This window comes from Acanthaster planci, linkage group LG07, assembly GCF_054643075.1.
Source record: "Acanthaster planci isolate LZ-2023a linkage group LG07, COTS_SCS, whole genome shotgun sequence".
NCBI classification, from domain to species: domain Eukaryota; kingdom Metazoa; phylum Echinodermata; class Asteroidea; order Valvatida; family Acanthasteridae; genus Acanthaster; species Acanthaster planci.
This window is the reverse complement of record NC_141783.1, coordinates 14,432,835-14,455,573: the sequence shown is the minus strand read 5'-3', so window position 1 is coordinate 14,455,573 and position 22,739 is coordinate 14,432,835. Positions and strand designations below refer to the sequence as shown.

General features: G+C 40.1%; 1 protein-coding gene and 1 long non-coding RNA gene across 3 annotated transcripts; both read left to right on the top strand.

The window, feature by feature from the left end:
- The first annotated feature begins 250 nt into the window (after window positions 1-250).
- LOC110980897 (rho GDP-dissociation inhibitor 1-like) lies at window positions 251-22,282 on the top strand. 2 transcript variants are annotated; one of them, XM_022237955.2, is made up of 6 exons: window positions 251-419; window positions 7,129-7,324; window positions 8,366-8,446; window positions 10,679-10,755; window positions 11,989-12,052; window positions 18,692-22,282. In XM_022237955.2, exons 2-6 carry the CDS (start codon window positions 7,141-7,143, stop codon window positions 18,886-18,888), a joined length of 603 nt encoding a protein of 200 aa, XP_022093647.1. In that variant the 5' UTR covers window positions 251-419; window positions 7,129-7,140; the 3' UTR covers window positions 18,889-22,282. The 2 variants fall into 2 exon arrangements, with proteins under 2 accessions (XP_022093647.1, XP_022093648.1); XM_022237956.2 differs by lacking the exon at window positions 251-419 and adding an exon at window positions 470-609.
- On the top strand, window positions 12,061-16,307 carry LOC147798655 (uncharacterized). Its single transcript, XR_015425998.1, has 2 exons — window positions 12,061-14,518; window positions 14,852-16,307. It is a non-coding gene; the product is annotated as an uncharacterized LOC147798655 (long non-coding RNA).
- Window positions 22,283-22,739: the final 457 nt, after the last annotated feature.

Below are 22,739 nucleotides of genomic sequence, written 5' to 3'. Positions count from 1 at the left end.
AGATTAACTAATGCGAAAACAAAACCCAGTTCCTCAAAATTTAATCCGCAGATTGCATACAAAGAGTAAAAATAGACTCGATACAAGGCACTTTGCGTTCTTGTTTTCTCAATACAATTGACCTGGCCAGACTAAACCTTCCCTAAATGTGGCGATGAAGTAATGGCCGACTGAAAGAATGTTTAATCAATACAAACAGCTGGTATCCGGCTCATACAACCAGTCAGTATCTGTTACAAAAGATTACCAGCCAGTTGAAAACACGGAAACAACAGGACGTGGTCAAAGTGCTCGCTGCCGTTCTAAACGTTCTTGAACCAGGTTAGCTGAACGCAGTAGAGGCGTGGTCTTGTGCCCAATTTTCCTCGTATTTTAACCAAGATAACTTTTCAGTTTTCTACATCCGACTTCTCAAACTGGTGAGTACAAACTAAACAGACGTAACAGTCATGGCAGTTCAGACCCCAGAACGTGAATGAAAACAAATGTCGTGATTGTGGCCTGCATGTCTACCGTACTTTGTGTCCTTCCTCCATGACTGTACTGGGTGGAGCCATGGAGCGTTCGTTAAAAAAGGAATACTGACATTCCACTCAGCAGAGCTAGCATGTAAGGAAACAAATGTAGGCTGTAGGCCTAATTAGGTTTGGCTGGTTTCTAAGTTCTCACTAGGCCTACTCCGTGTGACTCACAGATGCTTGTTCACGTGGAATTCTGTGTTTTTTAATCCAGTTTTTGCAGTGGTGATCTGGTAACGCAAACTCCACTTTTTAAATCAAACTTTCCCATGCCATGTGAGAGGACCTGTGACCCGTGAGGTATCGTGGAGTACCCTAAATTTGTGCATGCAAATATTTACGCATCCAACTTTCTCGTCGTGAAACTCTTGAACAAAATTATTCACTGACGTTAATTTACTGTTGATGATCAATTATCAGTTCTGTGTTATTCTTTTTGTAGCTATGAGCGAATTAAAAGCTTTTCCAGTGAGAATGCGGAAAAAATGTCAGCAGAGCTTAAAGTTTTACCGTACAGACTAAAAACAAAAATGAATTAAATTGTCCAGAAATGGATAAATGATTGCTGTTCCCTCATGATCGGTGTTGGACGTCCAATACGAACACTAAATGAGGACTTCAATTGACTTTCGCCTCGTAAAAAAATACAGAGCCTGATAAACACCTTATATTTTGAGATATTCCTTATTGGCGATGGTTGCAGATCCGGGAGGCACTGTTTTTTGTGACTCTTCAGAAATACATCTAGAAAGAGAAATTTTGTTCATAATACCTATATAAATTACTCAAATTAATGCTAATTATGATTTATTTGAAAAAATAAAAATTCACGCCTCACTTTAACTTGAAATAAAAATTTAAGAACTAGGAGAAAGAGGAAGTGGTGGGAAGTCAATATGGCAACTGATTCTGTTTTCTTTCTTAAACTGCATCACTAAACCATACATGCAAAAAATTATTTCTCATTTGAAAGACCCCCATCTGGCAGATTGTTCAGAGGTAGGGAATTACCAGTACCCCATGAAATGATTTCTGCAAGTTAAATGTGAAGATTATGGTAACGTACCCAGTAAGTTTCACTACAGCCAATCCGACTCGTTTGCAGGTGACGGTGTCCTGTCACTTTGATGACATCCGGTGTTCTTCAAAATATTCATATGGATTTAAGTCAAACTTTCAACTAGTGAAAGTGAAGCCATAAAAAATGTTTATCTACAAGATGAACAAATTTTGGTCAAAGTACATGTACTAAAAACATGTGCAACTTATAGTGGCTACCTCTAGCTCTTGAAAATGGTGTAACGGAGGTGTCAGACCATGAGACCAAGTTCTTTTTTGAAAACGTAGCGGCTATAGTCACAGTAACCGTGACGTGACTTTCAATTTGTATATTGCCACAGTAATGTTTCTGTACAAGCTCGATGACTTACTCATTGATAGACAATCGATTGAGCTGACACAACTGACTGACGGGCTGCCATAAATGCATGTACTGCATGCAACAGCTAGTTATGGCGTTTTAACAATGCAAGCGCAATGAGTTGTTTGATACGCGTGAACTGACAAAAATTTTGATTTATTGAGCTGCTGTATCAGTGTTGTACATACATGCAACGTGGCATGTGTGGTCAACTGTGATTTGGACCACGAATTAAAACCGAAAATCGTATAGCAACATGCGGAGTTGAATGGGGAAAGTTGGTCAGGACTTCAGACATGCTCACAGAAAGGCATGACTCAAAATTTGCAATGTGCGAATGGCCAGTGTTTGAATGGCCGAAAAGGGACTTTATTTGGGGAAATGGGAGCTTGGCCATGAAATGGAAGTCAAAATGTCCCCACTGAAAATGTTTAATATTTGCACACACAAAATAATTAATGCCAAAAAGGCTGCCCATTTCTATACATTTCAAGCTCTAAATAATTAAGCATCACAATTCATCATCTAAAACAAACAGAAAATTCCCTTTTCTACATCTCAAAAATGCCATTGATTACTTGACCCATCTTCCTTGTACATGTTAATGTTTCCTGTTTCCTTGCTGTATGGTGGAAGGAAACTGTGTGTTTGTGCCTGACCAGGTAAACTTGTGTAATTTTAGTTTGGCAAGCTCTCTGGCAGTGTGCACCGAGCATCGTTAGAATTAAATAACCATGAGGATTAGAGGAAAAAGCCCTCAATTAAGCCAATCCATTGTATGGCTACCTCTTGAAGACAAAAACAGATGGCCGATACCCTGTACTTTGTCGATGATCGAAATATCTTCCCCATGTTTCCAAAATCTTGAACTCATTTAAAAAAAGGCCTGTTCCTTCCTTTAATTCTCAATATTCCTCTTTCAAAATGACAATCTTCGGGTAGTTAATAGTCCAAACCAGTGAAATCCCCTCTGAGGGACAAGTTGGTCAGGAGGCAAGTTGGCCAAGGGATGAGTCGGCAAGGGCTCACCCAGGGGGCAAGTCGCCCCCTCGCCGACTTGCCTCTTGCTGGCCAGGAGGTGAGTTGACAAGGGGGCCAGTTGGAAATGGGTGAGTCTGCCAGGGGGCCAGTTGACCTGCCACTTCTGTCTAAAATTTCAGAAAAATAATGGTTTTGAACCATGTTACCGAAAAATCAGAGCTTTTACACACCACCTCCTCGTGACACACTCAATAACCACACCATACACCTGTACTTCTTGTATATTTTGAATATGCAGAAGAGCTTTTTTCATGAAATGCACATTGAATATGGAAAAAGATGTGCACACGTATGTTGAGGTTGGCGCCGTCATGTGTTTGATACATGTTTAGTGTATGAGCTCAAGAAAGCTCTTTCAGGGATAATTTTGCCATTCACAGGTGTCTCTCAATGCAAATCAAGGCCTTCAGTTTATGTACATGAAACTACAATCCCAAGAGACATCATTCCCAAATTTAATGCTTGTGTGTTTCCTCAATACCATTCAGGTAGAGTACATTGTATACTTATTGAAGAGGCAACACAAAGGGTATCCCTTCTCTTTACCACTGACAACCAGGAAGTAAATGGATGGTATAGTACCACTGCAGCAGAATATTACATCTTTGACCTTTGACATTCCAAGCATTTTCTTTATCGTCAAAGCACAACAGTGGAAAACTGATCTGGTGACTTTAAATCGACATTCAAGGCTCTGAAGTTCTAGGAGGAAAAATATTTGTCAGTTCGAAAGCTACATATATTTGAAAATATTTTAAAAATATTAATATATTTCATGTGATGTTAAATATTTTGCCTTTTCATACATTTGCGGCTTAAATCCCCTGCCATCTGACTGGTGGATAGTTGATCATGTCATTGAATTATTTATTCTATTCGACCGTACCCCATTGAATAGAACTTTTTTTCACTTGACAGTTTGCTGCCCCCATTTCTACCCTCCAAAAATTCGGGAACATGACGAGTCAACAAGTTTGTTGTACATTACACATGTTTTATTGATAATCTGGTGAAATGCTTCACAATCTCGGCAGTAAAATACATTCTCATGATCTACATGTACAGGTAATACCTGTTACTTTGTAAATGCCATGATTATTAACCCTTTTGGGCCTGTTAACAAAAGTAAATATTATTTTGATGATTTGTGCCATACTTTTTTTTCAACAACTACTGCATGTTTGTTACTACTCTAGACCTGCTGTTCCTCAAAAAAGCCTCCCTTTGCAACTGGGACCTCACAGCAGACTCTTGGCATGCCATCCGTCAATTTTTCCAGATAATCCGGTGAAATATCTTGCCATGCCCGCTGATGAAGTACATGTAGCTCTCACAGATGTGTTTGACTCGTTGGGCATTTCTCCCTTACTTTATGGTCCAGTTCTTCCCACAGCAACTCTATAGGGTTTAAATCTGGTAACTGGGCAGGCCAGTCCATGACAATCAACACTCCTTGTGACCCTTTCTTCTCCAAATATGACTTTACACCGCGTGGGCATCCATGTATGCTTTAGGTCATTGTCTTGTTGCATGACAAGGTTGGCACCAATCAGACGCTGTCCTGAGGGAATGGCTTGATATTGGAGAATATTGTGATATCCATGCCAGTTGAGAATTCCTTCCACTTGATACAAACTGCCAACTTTGCCTGCCCCAGTACAACCCCACACCATTTAGGCACCGTTGATATCGTATTTTGGCTGATACTGATATATCGGATTTCCCATATCGATATATCAAATTTTATTCATGTTAATTTTCAAGGTATAGCAGGCGTGGTGAATTGCTGGTAAATTGTTCTAAGGGTACACTCCTACACCGTAATGGTGTGATCCAATTCACTTTGGCGACATGTTCTTGCATCCGTATTGCGTACGTTGCCTACATGGGATGGGATACACGCTGCCATGCCGTGCATAGCAATATCATCAGCACATGGTTCTAGTCTACAGACGTTTAAATAGCAAGTAATCCTGTTTTGGAGGATAAATCTGTGATATTTTCAAGGCAAAGTGTACGTGAATTATTGAGTGCAAGACTGAGATAGGTGACTGAATTTAGCCACCCAGAGCTACGGGGACATTTTTCACTCAGAGAGAACCAATGTACATGTAAGCCATAGCTTATCGAAAATTACAGTAATGTGATGATGCATTTTTGTATTTTTTAATAAAGTTCGTTCCTCAGTAGCGATATTTTCGATATATTTTTCACTATCAATGTTTTCGAAGTTTAATTATTTTCGATATTTCTTCCGAAATCGTATATTTTTGATATATTGATATTACCAAATAACTAACATTGGCGATATCGATATCAAACCCATATTGATAATATCGATATATCGATGTATTGACGGCGCTTTGAACACCATTACACTTCTCCCCCTTTGACTGTGGGTTTTGCATTGTGATTTCAACCTTTCCCCAGGTCTTTGTCGAACGTAGACCCGTCTCTTACAGCCAAATACTTCAAATTTTAATTCGTCTGACTGCAGTACCTTCCTCCATTGCTCTGTGGTCCAGTTTAGCCCAAGCATACCTTTTCACCTTGTTTTTCTCTTGAGGAGTGGCTTCTTCCTAGATACTCACCCCATCAACCCTGTAGCTTTGAGGTGATGCCGCACTGTGGATGAAGAAACAGCTGTCTCTCCAGCTTGCTTACATGTGCTGTTCAGTTCTGAAGTAATTTCTGGACGTGTCAAACATTGTCAAATATCTGTATCGCTGGCCGCAAACTCTAATGTGCTTATAAATCTTCTGCTTCAGAGGCAATCTTTGGCCTGCCGCATCTTTTCCAGTCTCAAGCTTTCCTTGCACGGCAGGTGTGGAGTCCATGAAGAGAGATACTCAGTTTGCTTGCTATTTTGCGAATGCTATAGCCTTCAGATTGTAAAACCACTAGGGACTGGTGTGTTTCTTAGGAAATCTCCCCGGATTTAGCCGTTACTGTAAGCTTCAGATTGTCCAGATCAATATAAGGGCAGAGGACCATGTTTTAGGCATTTTAAACCTCTGATTATGTAACAGCACTGTGCCCCAATATCATTGTAATAACATTCAGTTATGCTACTAACACTGGCCACGCCCCAATCCCTGTTGTTATCCCGAGGTCACCTCCCAATAAAGAAATGTGAATACTGCACTTTCCAGGTGTGGAACACCGAATTCTGCAAAATCAACCAACTTTGGGGAATACCCTTACCATAAAATAATCAAACTAAGCTAGAAACAACTGTTACATCATTAGAATCTACTTCACTGCTGAAAACCTCCGACAACTAACACGAATATTTCATTAATATCATGCAGTACTCAAAACTATCTGTTTACTCATCATGTTCCCAAACATTTGGAGGGTAGTGTATATCTCATTCCCTGTAAGAAAGAGGAAAATAAACTGGAAACCAGTCTAATTATATTGAACTACAAGTGGATGGCACTTCAGACATGAATCTGTTTAGCAAACTGACAGGTGTTGACATGAGAGAGGGAGCTGTTTGTTCTCTCAACAGAATACAGGTATTATATGAAAGAAATAATGAATGTTTCACATTTGTGCGTTGGTAAGAATTATGTCATGAGGTGACAGACGAAATGATCCGTTCCGCTCAGCTTCACCTCATTCAATCAAACATTTCATTTGTCACCTCATGAAATTATTCTTACCATTGCACTCATAAACATTCATTTATTTGTGTAATATGGAAACGACGGGGTCCAGACAGGAATACTATCTCCCTACAGTTTATGTGCAGTTTATGAAAGAATTCCTCTCAAATTTCATCAAGCTTGCCTACCTGTATACCGACTCTGAGATTTCATGGTGTTGAGTCAGCATTCACGCGTATCGACCGGGGGAGGGGCAGTTGCACCCCACCTTTTGTTCTTTTCCCTCCCCTCACGTTTTTGTTGCCAAATGCAAGTTTTAGGCTTGTATTTAATTCTACCGCTCATAATATGGGCAGTAAAATGTTTCTGGTTCATCACAAATCCTAACTGCTGCATGTAGGCCACATGCGTTGTTACAAGTTCAACAGAATTGTCTACTTCAGAGGCTGACTTCCATTGTGCCACTTCAAAAGGGAAGTCTCTGTCCTAGTAATAACTGGATCAACCCTTTCTCTTTTGCGTTCTCCCCCACTCTCAGAGTGCAGTAAGAATGGCAGATGAACCCGAAGCTGCACCTGCTGGGGTCGAAGAGGTCGATGACAGCGAGGAGTTGACTCCTGGCTACAAGGCACCGGAGAAGAAGTCCGTGGCGGAGATCCAAGAGCTGGACGCTGATGATGAAAGCCTGGTCAGATACAAGAAAGCATTACTGGCTGGTGCGGAAAAAGTTGAAGGTAGGTCAATATGTGTACACTGGCACATCTGAGCTCAAAACGGTAAAGCTGTTGGTCTAGTACTAAACATTGAGGGGCCTTTTAAATGTTTGCTTCAGTCACTCAGTGAGTGTAGAAAAAAGTGTTTTGTCTAATAATTATTATTGTATAGCAAATTTAAAATACAAATAATGTGTTAAATGCTTCATTTGTCTATTCCTATAAGCTTGTACTGATTTAATGTTCACTCTTCCAACTTGATGCAAAATGACTTAAATTCATGAGAGAAGTAACCAGGTGGATGTTGTACAGGATTATCACTAAGATTAACAAAGTAAAGCAACACACATTTTAAATTCACCTGTGTTTTAAAATTGCTTTTGCAAAAAAAGCAAGGAAATGTAAGTTTAAGGAGCATGATGCAGTAAAAAGTAAATTTTAATGAAAAAGAAACTGACAAGTTTTACTGATAAAATGTGATAAAGTATTTCCTAATCAGCTAAGGGTAATTAGTCACCTTTTGGCACTTCCCACAAGCCTACATGTAGCTCCATCGTATGGATAATGTATACATGTATTTACATGTATAGCGTACAAATCACAAAGACATTTTTAAAAATGCCCCTTCGTGTCCATCTTGAAAGCATTCCTGAATTACCCCTGATGGCCAGCCATGCTTATCTGTGCCAAGGAGTTTGTAATTCCAATGTTGCTGAGGTGGTGGTGGGGGGAGGGTGGGAGGTGGACAAGAGTTCCCAGGGAGGGGGGAGACTCCCTAGCACCTGTCCCCCTTTGGCTTCACCACTATGCATCTTCATCAAGTCACATTCAAGGGATGGGGAAGGGTGAAATTAGAGAAAGTGCTCAGACAGGCAGATGATACAGATGTGCAGACTTTTATTCATTCCAAGGACAAATGAGATCGTAGTAATATTCAGTGTCAGAGCCTAATTTCACCCTGTTCAGTTGGCACTGGTTCTAAATGGACTTGCTGCTGTGTCAGGCCCGGAAGTATGTTCACATGTTCTATTAAAGAAGATTCTTTTCTACATGTTTCCGTAGATGAAGGCGGGCCAAATGTACTGGTGAAGGCTCTTGTCTTTGCTCCTGTTGGCCATGAACGTATTTGTCTTGATTTGACTGGTAAGTCAACTTCTTCTAAATTGTAATTTACCCTAACCTCGTCCATTATCTTTTTGACTGGAGGCACCTTGCATTAATGGCCAAATGACAATGAGATGTACATGTGCACGTAAAACACAAGTCTTGTCACAGAACATTTATCATGTCACCAGTGTTGACAGCCACATGGAAATCTAACAATGCACAGCAGCTCTTGACCATGAGGCTTTGCCAGTAGGGTAGAACGTGTGAGCACCTGTTGTAAGGAACTGTTCAAAACATAAACATTGAAATACAGCTTTAAAAAAAGGACTTACAAGGGTTAACTTAGATCATGGTCCAATTTCACAAAGCTGCTTAACCACTTCCTGCTGGGTGGAATTTGCATAGGCAAGACGAGTTCGCTGGCAATTTTCAAGATTTCCATTTTCAAAATTCTTCAAAAATTCATACATGTGTATCTTCATTTACTGGACGCCTACTCCCACACAAATGACTGTCTGGTGGCTACTCTAATCTGACAGGCAACCTCCATTGACGCCTGAGTATCGCAGCCAGGCATGCTACCCAGTAAAAGAGAGCCCACATTGTGCAGGGTTGCATAATTTCCTTTGTTCTCGAAATTGGCCCAGTGCATTGCTGAATGGCAGTGGTTTCTTTACAACTGTGCCCAGATCAGCACGTAGCAGTATTGTATCACTCATCGCTGGAGTGTTTTTGTCCCCGCTGGTAATCTGCGGGCACTGAATGCCGCAAACAATGGTATACTGTTTCAAAACGGACTTGCACTCTGTGCTGACAGCATATGAAAATTGATTGGCATTTCCCAGCAGCTCGTTCATTTGCTCTGATTATGTTTTTTTGTTACAAGGCCCAGCTCTTTTGTCCGATTTCGGGCACCCCGGTTAGGTGTACAAAGCCAAGCTCTCCGGTACCGGGAACCCCGGCACTGAGTAGTTAACAGTCAGCAGAAGAGTCATGCTAACTTAAGCAGAAAAATTTGCTAACCCCAAGCACTATTTCATGGCGGTGCTTGGCATGGCTATGCTAACGGTTGCGCATGCACAGATATTTCTATAGTTACGTCACTAAGTTTAAGCAAATTTCTCCTCCAAGGTTAGTATGCCATTGGCTGTGCTTACTGTTTTATGGTCTCCATGAAATACGTGGAGCCTCTGTAAGCATAAAATCATGTGCTAAGCAGCGCTGTGAAATAGGCCATGATATTGTACTCCTGTTTGGCAACCATATCTCAAAAAGGCTAGTATAAAATCTGCCATGCCCAGAATGCTATATTGAGGAGCTACTGTCTCAGCAACCCAGTGCTTTTTTTGTGGCAATAACCTGATTGTTGACATCTCTGTTGTGAGATGGAGGTTTGAACATTATCCTAGTTCAGTTCATGTTCATATTCATATTCATGAGACAATGATGCATCAGTTTAAGGGTGATTGTAAAATAACAGTGCACAAGAAAATGAAGAAATGTTCTATTTTAGAGGGGGGGAGGAAATCCCGGACAAATAACCCAAGGAAACCCACAGAATCAGGTAAAACTGATCAACTGAAAACCCAATCCATATGCTGACCCACAGTAGAAGAAATTTGAACCTCGGGTTACAGAGGTGGAAGGTGAGGGAAAAGTGCTTAGCCAAAACAACCCTAAAGTTTTTACCTTTATGCTCAGAATGCACGAAGTCAGTAAATCGATTCAGTAAGCCCTGCCCACTGCACACTTGGGCACTTAATGTGTGCCCTTCTCCAAAGCCACACTACAAGTTCCACCCGCATGCATCATTCAAACGTGCACGTATGTTGGACTTTCGTGCACAGCCATGATTAGTCAGAAAACAATGGGGTGGGGCTTAAGAGATCGGTCTATTGGCAATTTTCCTGTGTGTGAAAAATCTTCCGTTCCCCCTTGACGGTCCTTATCTTGAAAGGGATTCAAAAGCAAAATACTTGTGATGCACTTTTTCTTAAATACACATTTTTTAGTTAAAAAAGGAGATGCACCATAGCTGAAAAGCTACGGCTGCATCCCAAACCCTTGTCTAGAGCTAGGTCTAGGTCTTCGCTCCATTGGAAATGCGTGGAGACGCGCAGACAATAGACCCAGCCGTAGCTCTGGAAGCGCGTTTCGGACACGGCCTAAATTGTTAGCGACCCATGTCTGTTTTCAACTGTGATAACTCATATTTCTAGGTTTAGCCATATTTATTGATACGTTTGTATCTTTTTGGTTCGTTCAAAGGTGATACTTCGAAGTTGAAGGACAGCCCATTTGTGATCAAAGAAGGAACCCCTTACAGGATTTTTATAAAATTCAGGGTGAGTCGTTACCACTTGCTATGAAGCTGTCACGTCTGACTGGCTCCATGTAAAGACTGGATCCTGCCTTAGTGCTCCAAATCCTCCATTTCTCCCTTGAATGTGTTCCTTCCTTAATTAATTTCCTTTGGCAGTTTCTGTCAATAATGTTGAGGCAGTGTTTATGATATTATCGAGCAGCATGAATGATTTTTCAGTATAGTGTAAGTCAATAACCAAAATAAGAAGCCGTTACTGCGGTGGCACAATGCTCGTGGACAGGTAGTACATGTACGCATGCATTACATGCCTCTTCGACCAATAGGGTGTCGTGATTAGCCAAAGGGAGGTATGCGTCCTGCTGAAGTTATCGCGTCAAATTGGATTAGTCCTTAATTTAAGCCTAAATTCACGCATGGCTCAGCACAAACAATGCAGTGTCCTGAAGGACTGCGTCACACATACAAAGAAGAGTGTGGCAACAATACAGACGTGTACATAATGTGAATGATGTAATTGTATGATTTGGAATTAGCTGACATATTCGTAACTAGTTGGTGGGCTGAGTCACACTGGAATCGCTCAACAATTATGATGCCTATCTTCATCGTTTTCTCCTTTTCATTCATACTTGACAGCCTTTGTTTCAACAATATGATAGCCCAATAGCTTTGCTTGCCTGAGTTTAGACATGTTTATTTTTTTGCACATCAATTATGTCTACGACAATTTATTCGTAACACATGTACTGATGTTACTCCATCAACATGGCTTATGTTGACTGTTATTTTGTTTGCCAGCTTCGTTTTCATTTAATGTCCAGACATGTATGTTTTCTAAAAAGTTATAGAAAAGTATGTTTTCATCAATATGATCTTGATTTTGTGTACTGGCCTTCTAGTTTATTTAGCTTCCTTACATTTTTGAAAAATTAAGAAATGAGTAATATAGCTATTGTTTTATGAATATACTCTTTGAGTTTTTGTTGCTCTCAAGTTTATTTAGTGTCCGTATGCTTACAAAAATTGTAGCAAGAAATTACACGGCAAGAAGCGAGTTGTGTGTAAAGTTATTTCTGGCTTGAATTGAACACCTTCAAGAGCTGATGAATGACGGACACATTTCATCACTCCTAGGACTTTTCCGCTCTCCTACATATTTGGTTCTCTTTGTATGAACAACAGAATTCTCTGTGGTACCTTAATACAGCAATGTCTTACTGTACATGCCCTTTGGTTTCTGTTACCTTTAAAGGTCCAGCGTGAGATTGTTTCTGGTCTGAGGTATTTCCAGACTACTCACAGAAAGGGAATCAGAGGTGAGTGAAAATAACAACCATTTATGGGCCTTGAGCTTGACTAAGAAAGGGTGCTATTTTCTTAGCAGCAGAGGCGCCTTTGGTCAGAACTGAATTGGTGGGTTTACGAATGACTGGGAAATTAGAACGCATCATGGTCACATCGCTCATGGCCATTTCACGCGTAAAATAACTACTTCCCACTTCCCTCTCATGCATTATGCATAGCGTCCTCTTGTTGTGTCCAGGAATTTTAATGCCCCACTAAAAAATGCAAAAGTTTGATCGTATTTTCTTTATGAATATGGAACAGATGACTATATAAAGTTTTAAAAGCCACAATGAGGCCATGTACCAGGAACTGCCATAATCCTTTGTGTACAAGTGCCTGCATTGTGCACTTACAATATGGGATGTTGCAACCGCGGGTGTACGGTTGATAAATGTGTATCGTATTTTTTCTGCAAAAAAAGTCACGTATTGAAGAGAAATATAGTGGTTTGAGAGTTGAATCAATGATATATTGACAGATTCGACATCATTTTTGATATGATGTGAACACCAAATGTAGGCCCTCATTGTTTAGTGAAAACTGAGTCAACAACTTGATATGTAAAGAAAAATTTGTTTCGAGTCGTCGTCGCATGCAAGGCGTGTCGGTCGTGCAGTGCATTGCGTTGGCTATTTGGGCACGTTGGGGACACTTACAGACGTGATTCTAGATGGTCAAATGGAGGATTTTGAAGGTAAATATAAAAATTAGATATTTTCAATTGCATGAAAGTCTGATTTTTCTTGTGCTCTATAAACACGATGCAATTCGGGTATTGAAACATGTAACAGTCGTTGTGTAGGCTGGTAATAAAGATTCTCATGCACTAACAAACACGACAAGGGGCGTTAAACGACTGTTGTATGAAGATTTCACCTGAACTCATCATATACATGCCTGTTCCTCCCTCCAATTTTGCACCTTTAAACTTGGATTTACTTTTAAAAGGAATAATAAAGAATGCTTTATTACTTGTTACGCAGTTATCCAAGTTTATTCTTATATATGGCAAATCTACATTTTCAATGAAATTCTCTGAGCTTTTGTTTAAGCACCTGCTTTTGTACTCACAGACTCTCATGACTGCTGCCAGGCTTAAAAAGTAAGACGTTAAATTTTAGTCCTTCGGTTATGTATTTACATATACATGGTTAACCTACACTGTATGTTGGCAGGGGAATCTCATCAAGATACGGACCAGACAAAGATGCTGGCTTCAGATCAGATTAATGATTTTTCATGTTCATAAATTTTAAGCATTCACTTTTATCACAAGCCAATCATGTCCAATACACACCAAGTGTCAAGTCGAAAGTTATTCATGTATTTACAGGTTAAGTCATGTCGAGGATGAAGTTTCCCCGGTTATGCATATGTAGTCCCAAGTTTCAGTGTTCCTAACAATTCATGTTACATGCTATGACATTCTAAAACTCCTGAGTTGTGCTCTAATGGTGTAAACCTGCATGCCCTGCTTACACGTAACGATATAAACACTGTTATGTTGATGTCTGGCAGTAACAAGTGTTCAATTTTTTTTTCAAAGTTTAGTGTGTATATTAATCTTACACATACATGTAATGCATCATGGGAAAAAAAACTGCTGCATATGCAACTAAGGTACTTGTATACATGAGTGTGCTTGTACCGGGGTAGATGCATTACATGTACATGTTGCACGGATACTGAGGCAGGGTAATTAACAAACTGAACGCACTGTAAAATCAATCAAATGACAACATGTAAGTAAAGTTAACTTTGACAAGGTTAGGCATGCCTTGAAGAAAGCATGATGGTTGACTTGTTGCATGGTTCAGTGCAGTTTATTGCTTTCTTGTTGCATTTTCAGGTATTGGAAGGTTCCTTCCGAACTTCAGGAGACGTGGAGACATGATGGTGGCACATAATGGCCATGAGCTTTTGAAGTTCTCCCCCATTCCTTGTACAGCCCTCCCTGTATGGTTGAATTCTGTATCAGGCCCCCTCTCCCCTTTCATTTAGTAACCCAAACCCCACTTTGAATTTGGTTAATTGCTCGACCGAGTGATCTTCCAGTGAGGTTTTGGAGTAATTCTGGGAGAAGCTGCCTTTAAGTGGCCATGAAGTTTGGTATACTCGTCTCTGGAAACAGGATTAATTGCAAAACAATAAGGAATGTTTAATTTTTCCAAATAGAGTAAGCAGGAAATTTTTTGAGGTGAGACTTTCTGCTTTTTTTGGTGAAACAACTTCAATTTGTGTGCATACCAACGCAGTTTATCTGCTGTTGAGTTGCTGCAAAGCTGTGGTTTATTCCCTTGTGAACATCAGCAAACTTCATGAAGAGCTCCTGGAGGTGTAGTCTAAGTTGAGCAGCTTCACGTCATACTTTGTCATGTGCTGCCAAGGGGATGTCATCCGTCAGGCTTTTCTCAGCCACTTTAAGGGGAACAGCGGTGAGTGCTTTTATAACAAGGGGCTGTTCAATGAAAACAAAACCAATGGTGTTTTTCATGCACTTCATGTGAGTAAAATTATGCTGGCATTGGAAAAAAGGGAATTGACCGTTGTCTAAAAAATGAAAAAAAAAGGGAAATTCAAAACAAAAAAAAATTTGCAAAGGGGTATTTAGATATTGTTGGGCAATTTACTAAAGATAGAAGACAACTTTACTCAGTATTTCTCTTATTCTAAAATTGAAAACAGAGCCATGTGTATGTATGTGCAGTGTATAATATTGAACTTTCATTGTGCATAGAAATTAATACCAGCTTACTTCCACTTTGCAGATCCCAGTTTTGCAATCTGTTGGAACGTTGGAGGAAGGACCCGTGGGATGTTCGCGTCAAAGCTGGCGAACATTACAGTGTTTTGAAGGGAGTTTGGGTGCTCACATTGACAATTTGAAATGCCATTTTAAAGGAAGAGTCACCCTTATCTCCCCCAACTTTTATCCATATTTTGTCTTCAGGAATAACTACCTCATGTCACGTCAGAGTACCATTTCTGTTGGCAGAGACATTGAAGAGCCCCGATTAATGCACATTTTATCATACATGTACATATATCATGTTAACCTATCTGTTTTAGAACAGTCACAGGCTGTCAAAAATTCAACTGTGTTTTTCCCTTTAGAAAGCAGACACCAGTGTCTCTTTGCTGGCTTTAATTGGAAGACAAAATCTTTTTCTGCTCTGTGAGGTCCCCAACAAAAGCAAAGGGAACAGGTCTTGTAGAGAGACCATTTACTCCATCAGCCTTATCACTGGTGAAAAGGAGTTCAGCCATTTCCCCTTGAAGGTAGTCCTTTAGAAGGTGCTTCTGTTCAGTCCTCTTTCTGATGGCAGACATTTTGATTCATTCAGGTACCTGTAAATAATGAAAATACTGGACAAATAAACCTTTTGCGAGTTAACTTTGACCCAAATCTGGTACACTGGGTTCTTTAAATTCATGTGAACATAACAACTAAAATTCTCCTTACTAAAACCACTGTTGCTATACCTCGTGATTCGGGGCAAGCTTTTGCTTAGTGACATAAGAGATGCCTTGCAACAAGACACTGTTCTCAATAAGATGGGCACAAAGGAACCAGTCCATTCCAGAGATAGTGGTCGCTATGCAAAAGCTTGCCCCGAATCACGAGGTATAGCAACAGTGTCTTTAGTCTGGGGAATTCAAATCATTATGTTTATGTGCAATCAGATAACTCAGATTTTATTCAAATTTAACTCACAAAAGGCCTATTGAGATTGTTTCCTCTGCAACAGTAAATGATAATTTAGGCTTTCCCCCAACCCCCCCCCAAAAAAACTTTAGGATTGAATACGTAATTTTCAAAACATGTCCATTATCACTTACTTGTACTGGTTTCCTATGACTTTTATTTCATAGTCATACTGTACCTTCTTAATTTTCTAAGCTGAGTCCAAGCCAGTTTGCAGTCTTGCATCATAATGAGGGATATTTCTGCTGATAATAGCTGAGTCTTCGTGCCAGCTTCAGTGGATTCAGTAGCATCATGGGATACCGTTGATTTCTTTGTTGTCACTTGCGTATATGTAGGCTGTTTTTAAGATGGTAAATTGCATTGGCCAGTTTGATACACGTCCAGCTATGAAATATTTAACAGATGCATCTCCATTTGTAATGAGAATGTATTGTAACTAATGAATTGATTTACTGCTTTTAGTAAATGCAATTAGGTCCTGTGAGGTTGATAAATTCTCTATTTAAATCATCAAATATGCAGTTGTGAAGCTTCAATGTTATTTTACTAGCATGTGTTAAATGATTGAGAGCAATTTGAAATAAAGTTGAACTTTATCATGAAATGAAAATTTACCTGACCACCAGTTGTAATGGTAGTTACATGATTGTCACGTTTTAGCTTGAGCCAAGTCCATTTGTCAGCAACATCTTTAACAATTTTTGGTATGGGGTCTCTATACTTGTGGTAGTTCGCCAGGTCTTTCAGCACTTTTGCAGCTGTAGCAATTTTTTTTCTGTTTCTGACTCATTTGATTGAATCTGTGCTGCCTTGACAATTGTGAACTTGGGGTGGGTGGATTAACTTAACCGCATGCATGTTACAGTTTTCCAATTTTCTGGCACTTGCTACAAACAACCAGCAGGTTGTCACGTTTTATAGTCAGTACTCGGGGACTCTTTGTGATTTGTTTGTACTTTATGTCGGCCTTGCACATTGGACACATCAAATTTGACGTGTCTCTCTTGAATGTACGCTGTGCAGACTGTGCAGAAATTGTGCTCACAGGGGTCTGAACACATGGCTTGCTCATCTCCCCTGTTGTGGATCAAGTCCAAACTAACTGGCACTTGCTGGCTTGGCTCACTCCATTCTCCATCAAGGTGTGCAAAAATGTTTGCATTGCTGCAACAGAACGGACATCGTGTGTCCTGTCCCGGCAGACATATGCAGAATGAAAAGATCGTCGTCTCTTGTGTGGACCCCTCTCCCCTGCTCACAAGCTCACTCACAAAGCATGTACCGGTTCTCTCGTGTGGAGGCCGGTCAGATTGGATTTTCTGGCTTAGTAGACGTTTATTTACATCTTGCATGTCTCGAGTACCTCCTGTAAAATGGTGGATCTTCCTGGCGTATCTTTGACAAAGGCTGGATGCTGGTCGGGTGTGTCATTTGGCACATACTCACTTGACATGCTTGAAACACAGTGAAAATCTCCTTTTGAATATTGCTGCAGGGGCGTTGTTTTTGTTTAGGATTTTTCTGTCTTGGATGAAGCCTTTCTGTACAAATTCTACAGATTTTTTCAAGCGACACGTGATGATGAAAAACTTGATGAAAAACTCATCTTGAATGAAATTTCATTTTGCATAAACTACCAATATATGGTTGTTTTCTCACAGCAAACCCCCTAGTATTAGCGAGTACACAGACATTTGTGTAGCGCTCACTTTACGCTAGGCCAGTTGGTACCCGCGCTTCATGTTGGCACGTCATTAGCTGTGAACCAGCGATCCATCAGTCTGAAATCACAGTGTAGCATGGAAAATATGAGGCTATATCCAGGGCTAGAATTAAGCTTAGAATGGTGGCCTACCAAAGAAACTAATTTCTGTTTAGGTTTCTTATTTATCAACCTCACACACTTGACAGTTTACCCTGACGTTCCAGAATTACTTCGTTTTACAGAAAAATCCACAAAACAAATAATGTGGGAAGAATTCCTTCCGTGTGTATTTATTTCTTTAAGGGAAACATTTAATTAACAGTCTAATTTTGACGACCACTTCGACAAAACATCCTCGTATTTTTCAGTTCCTGTGTAGCACCATATCTTGTAACGTCTCACGTACAATTGGAGTTATCAAATAAAAAATGCTTGCAGATACTTTTATTGCGTGCGGGTTATGTAAGTGGGACTGCCGTGCACTACCAACAAAGTGAACACTCCCAACCAATGCCGCTGTTTTCAACTGATGAGGGGGTGCTTCTGTTTGAGGCGGATTGGTATTTGTAGGGCGCTATGTGCTGTAAAATACCTGTAATGAGTAATGTGTGAAACCTGGTCAGAGAGCAGTTGTCACACTTCTTACAACAGTCCACCACAAATTCCCTGGGCAGCCTTTGCTTGACAGAAAGCTAAGAAGCACAATATCCTCGGTGTAACGAAGGCTGTAACATAGGCTTTCATTTCTTACTTGGCGGACACAAGTGCTGGATAATTTGTAGCCGCAGTTCAAAGGCTACAAATTAAATGAATGCACATTTACTGGTGACAGTGAGATTCTACTCCAAATCTATTTGGTTGAGAGCTCCTTTTTATGCCCTACCTAAAAATGTCTTCTACACCTTTAAGATCTTGTTTTTGAACTAGGCACAAATGTCCATCAAAATTAAAATGGTGCGCTGAGTCTGTCCATGTCCTACAAATTCAGGCGAAGACACACATTTTGACAAAATTTGAGACACTGCAGGTGAGGAAAATCCAACAAATAGCCCAAGGCAGAGATGTAATAAAATAAAATTTAACTGCCATGTATTTAGCTGTGTTGGGTGCACATCTGTTTCTGTCAGGTTTTAAAAAGTCATAACCCCCAACATTTGAATGAAACAGCCTTTTTATTCCTCCTATTGTTTGCAGTCGGCAAGGACAATTTGATGGTGGGCAGCTACGGACCCAAGACAGAGGTGTATGAGTATGGAACGCCTGAGGACGAAGCTCCCGCAGGCATGATGGCCCGTGGCCACTACACAGTCAAGAGTAAATTCACTGATGATGACAAGAATATCTACCTGGAATGGGAGTGGAGTTTTGACATCAAGAAAGATTGGGCATAACACGGTGGTCACGTCTGCTCGGCAGTAGTCTTTTGAGAGGGACGCAATTGTACGTGTATATGATGTTTTTGTTTTTTTGGGGGGGTAATCATAGAGGTAAACGGATTGAGCTGGTTCTTGTAATTAACTTAACAGGTGTTGGGTTTTCCATCAAGGAAATGACATAAATTGGTTTCAGTTTGAGCATATTTTACTTTGGACAGTTTATTACCAAACAATGAAAAATCACTTCCTCTGCCTTTCTTTGGCTGGACAATGTCATCTTGGCCAGGCATGAGCAAAGCACTGCAGGGTGGAACAGGCGCGAAGGATCAGCTGAGTATTTCAAGGAAATGTTGGTCCCAGCCATAACCTGCAGTGCAGTGCACATATTTTTCAGAGTTTCTAAAGCTACTTTGTCGGTGCGAAAAGGGAAAACATTTAACTTTCCTGTAGTAGTAGGGGTTTAGAATGTTGAATTTTACTTCCAGAAATGTTGTTTATGATTTGTCTTAAAGATTACACTACTCCCTCCATCGTTGATCACATATTCCTTATTCCTCAAGTTCAGTGTCAGCATCACTTCAGGCCGTAGTTTTCTGCTAAAGAGTGGACAAGAAGCAACTTCTTAAAGCATCTGTGCATCTAATATTGGCCACACCAACAACATTTGTGAGCCATCACGACAAAATGAAAGTTTTACTATTTTGAGCGTTCAAAGTCATATTGAAGTGTAGGTCAGTATTTGGGTTTGTAATATTTGGGAAGAGTAACCCGTCTCCTATTTGATTCTAAATATTTTGCGGGATCATATATTAAAAATGTCATTTTCTCAGCAGTTTTGATGATAGCATTATTCAGGCCTGGTCTGAAATGTTGAAACAGTGTCGGAAACAAAGACACAAAGCTGCCAGAATAATGTCACATCATCAGCTTATACTTTTACCCTGAGTGGTCCATGTACATACCACTGGAAAGCTCTTTTTCCGCTGAATTAAAAATTACCAATGTCTCAATTTTTGAAAATTCCAACTTTCAGCTAACTTTGGGAGCAGGTCACATTTTTGGCAAGGCCATGCTGATCATCCACCCAAATGTGACACAGTCACACTTGATGTCCATTGCTACTGGTCTGTTGCTGGAATTCGCTGTGCAAGATCAGTCGGCAAAGCAGCACCTTTTGCTTACTAGCTATTTTGGGGCATTGGGTCCTGCTCACAACGTTGGTCATCGATCACCATGTCGGTTGTTTAATCCCCTTTGGTAAGACTTAATTGTTTGTCTAGTGGAAGTGTTGCTGTGGTCTAGTCAGTGTCCTGCTGCTTCGAGTCGAGCTGCCCATTACATTAGGCCTGAGATATCATTGATGCAAGAAAGTCATATGCAGAGTTACTCATATTATGAATCTGTTGTGTAAAGAGAATTGTCAAACCATCATGCGTGTAAGTTTGATACGTCTTAAAGGTACTTCTATTGGACTTTTGGACTTTGGGGAAGGGTTGTCCTTTTCATATTGATCTTGCTCTTTCTATGCCAAAATACCTCTTTCAATTTGTACACAAAAGTACTACAATCCCATTCCCATCTTGTAACATGCTTACTCGGAAACTACCAGTTAACTGATGTAACTACTTAATTTAAATAGATGTAGGCGTTTCACGCAAACAGCTTTTTTGTTACTGTCCTACGTGTAGTCATCACGCTCTTTGATGTTACCAGTCATGAATTTTGTACTGCTCTGGGGAAAAAAATCTGGTCTGTTGATTTTGGGTTGTGTTCTCCTTTTTTTTGTGTGATTTTGTCAAATCCTGTAAAAAAAAAGCACATCCATCAAAAAGAAGTGACAGGTTTTTTTTTACAGATGATAATGACCACGTGCTGTGCGGAAGTTCCTTACGTGGAAATCCTGACAAGGAAATGTAGTCGGCCTTTTGGAAATGTACCTATGCATTGTAATTACTTTTTTAGATGTTTATTTTGCATGAGATTTATAGTTGCCTTATTTTGCTAGATATTTACTATTTAGTCTGTTTTCTGTTGTTTCAGCTTATAAGCACATTGCATCATTTCATTTTTTGTACTGATATAACAAAAATGGTAGCCTGTGTTTTCTGTAGCATTTTGCCTTCTGAGTTCTTTGTTGATGTCAAATTGGGAGTGTTTTGATCATGCCCTTTAGGAACCTCACAAGGTAGCCATGGGCGGGATATGTAATGTCCATGTCATGATACAGTCAAATTTATGAGAATATGATGAGAATATGAACACTGGTTGTAAAAGATTGGTGTTGTATTTTTACATTGTCCGTGAATCTTGGGCAGAAACTTGATTTGCATGCACCTATCTTGCATACGTTCAGACTACGGACTCAAATGATTGATGATGTTGCATTGGCACCATGGCTATATTTCAACAATTTGTTGAAACACCTGCACAGATGTTATGAATTACAACTGTTGGGAAACCCAAAAACTGTTCATGTACATGGAGTTGGCTAGGCATTAATTGTGCATTTTTTTAAAGCCAAATAATGCTGCATGAAAAGTGTCACCCACAGAAGATCCATTGAATAAGAGAAGCTCTTTAGAATGGGGGTTAAGTGGTATCCATACTGTCTTGTCAGAGTGGGTTTATTGTGAAGGGGGGGAGTAACTGAAGAGAAACGCTCGCATTGATGTACACAACTGTTGATTATATAGTTCATGCTTTTAGCTGAACATAAACGTGTTTTAGGTGTGATCAAGAACCATTCCATTTTGATGCATTTTGTGTTTATCTTTTATAGCGAGCAGTTGTAATACGGCAGATTTGTATATCAGGAACATGTGTAAGTAAGTCATCCTTAATGCGATTTCTCTGTTGTTTTTTATGCAAGTCATCATCAGAGATGAGCATTTCTGGTTGGAAGAGGAACCTTTTCAAGGGTCCAAAATGTTGTGGAAACAGGATTAAAAATCACAACAGTCCTTATTACCGAGAAATGCATGCAGACTGACTTGAACATGCACAACAAAGTAATTTGCACTGGAGACGGAATTATCACCAACAAAATTAATTTTCAATTGAATGAAGCATTTTTGATGTTCAAAAGCCGTTGCACAGTGCCTGGGGGAGGGGGACACGGGGAAGCCAGCTCATATGCTAACTGGAGATGGTGCAAAATAGCTTGATAGAGTAATTGGCATTCTCGTGCTATTATTTTTTCTATCCCACGTACTACTGTGCCTTTCAGTTTTGGAAGTTTAAGTAATTGAATGGATTCATGGCTCTTGTGCCTCTTTGGTTACGTCAACTTCAGATGCAGTAATATAGGAGTGGAGATGAGCAATGTTCTGCCTTATTTTATTCTCTGATTTTGTAGCTAATCATGGTCAATTATCTGAAGGAGAGATTAAAAATTATGTGGATTTTTGAAGACAGTGTTTCAAATTTTTGTAATTATTTATGTGTACACCTTTTTTCCCCCTGTCTTTCTTAATGCAGTCATAAAACGGTCATTGAGTGGACAAATTTAACAAAAAAATGGTGATCTGTCTGCCTCTCCTCAGTGTTGTAACTTAATTGGGGGGGCACAGGCCCTGCTTAAGTCAAGGCCTGTGCAGTGAAACCCATTGCCTCCCCCCCCCGGGACCTCTGCAAAAGTGTACCTCAGTTATGCCATTACACCCCCGCGGAAAAACTCCAATTTTTGTAGACTAATTTTTCCTCAAGAAGAACGGGGGGGGTGGTCAGAGAGACGGCTCTTTCAAACACTTGTTCAACCTTTTTAGTTGGTCCCTGGGTATTAGTCACTGTTGTTTGTTTGGCCGTGGTTTGGCGAATATTCCCTCCACACTGATGTTCTTTTATTTGCATTTTCAATGTGCATTTAT

Excerpts from the sequence above, each read along its gene's own strand:
- LOC110980897 (XM_022237955.2), top strand. The coding sequence starts at position 7,141 with ATGGCAGATGAACCCGAAGCTGCACCTGCTGGGGTCGAAGAGGTCGAT. Across the intron at positions 7,325-8,365 it reads TGGTGCGGAAAAAGTTGAAG|ATGAAGGCGGGCCAAATGTA; the intron begins GTAGGTCAATAT and ends ATGTTTCCGTAG. Across the intron at positions 8,447-10,678 it reads TATTTGTCTTGATTTGACTG|GTGATACTTCGAAGTTGAAG; the intron begins GTAAGTCAACTT and ends GTTCGTTCAAAG.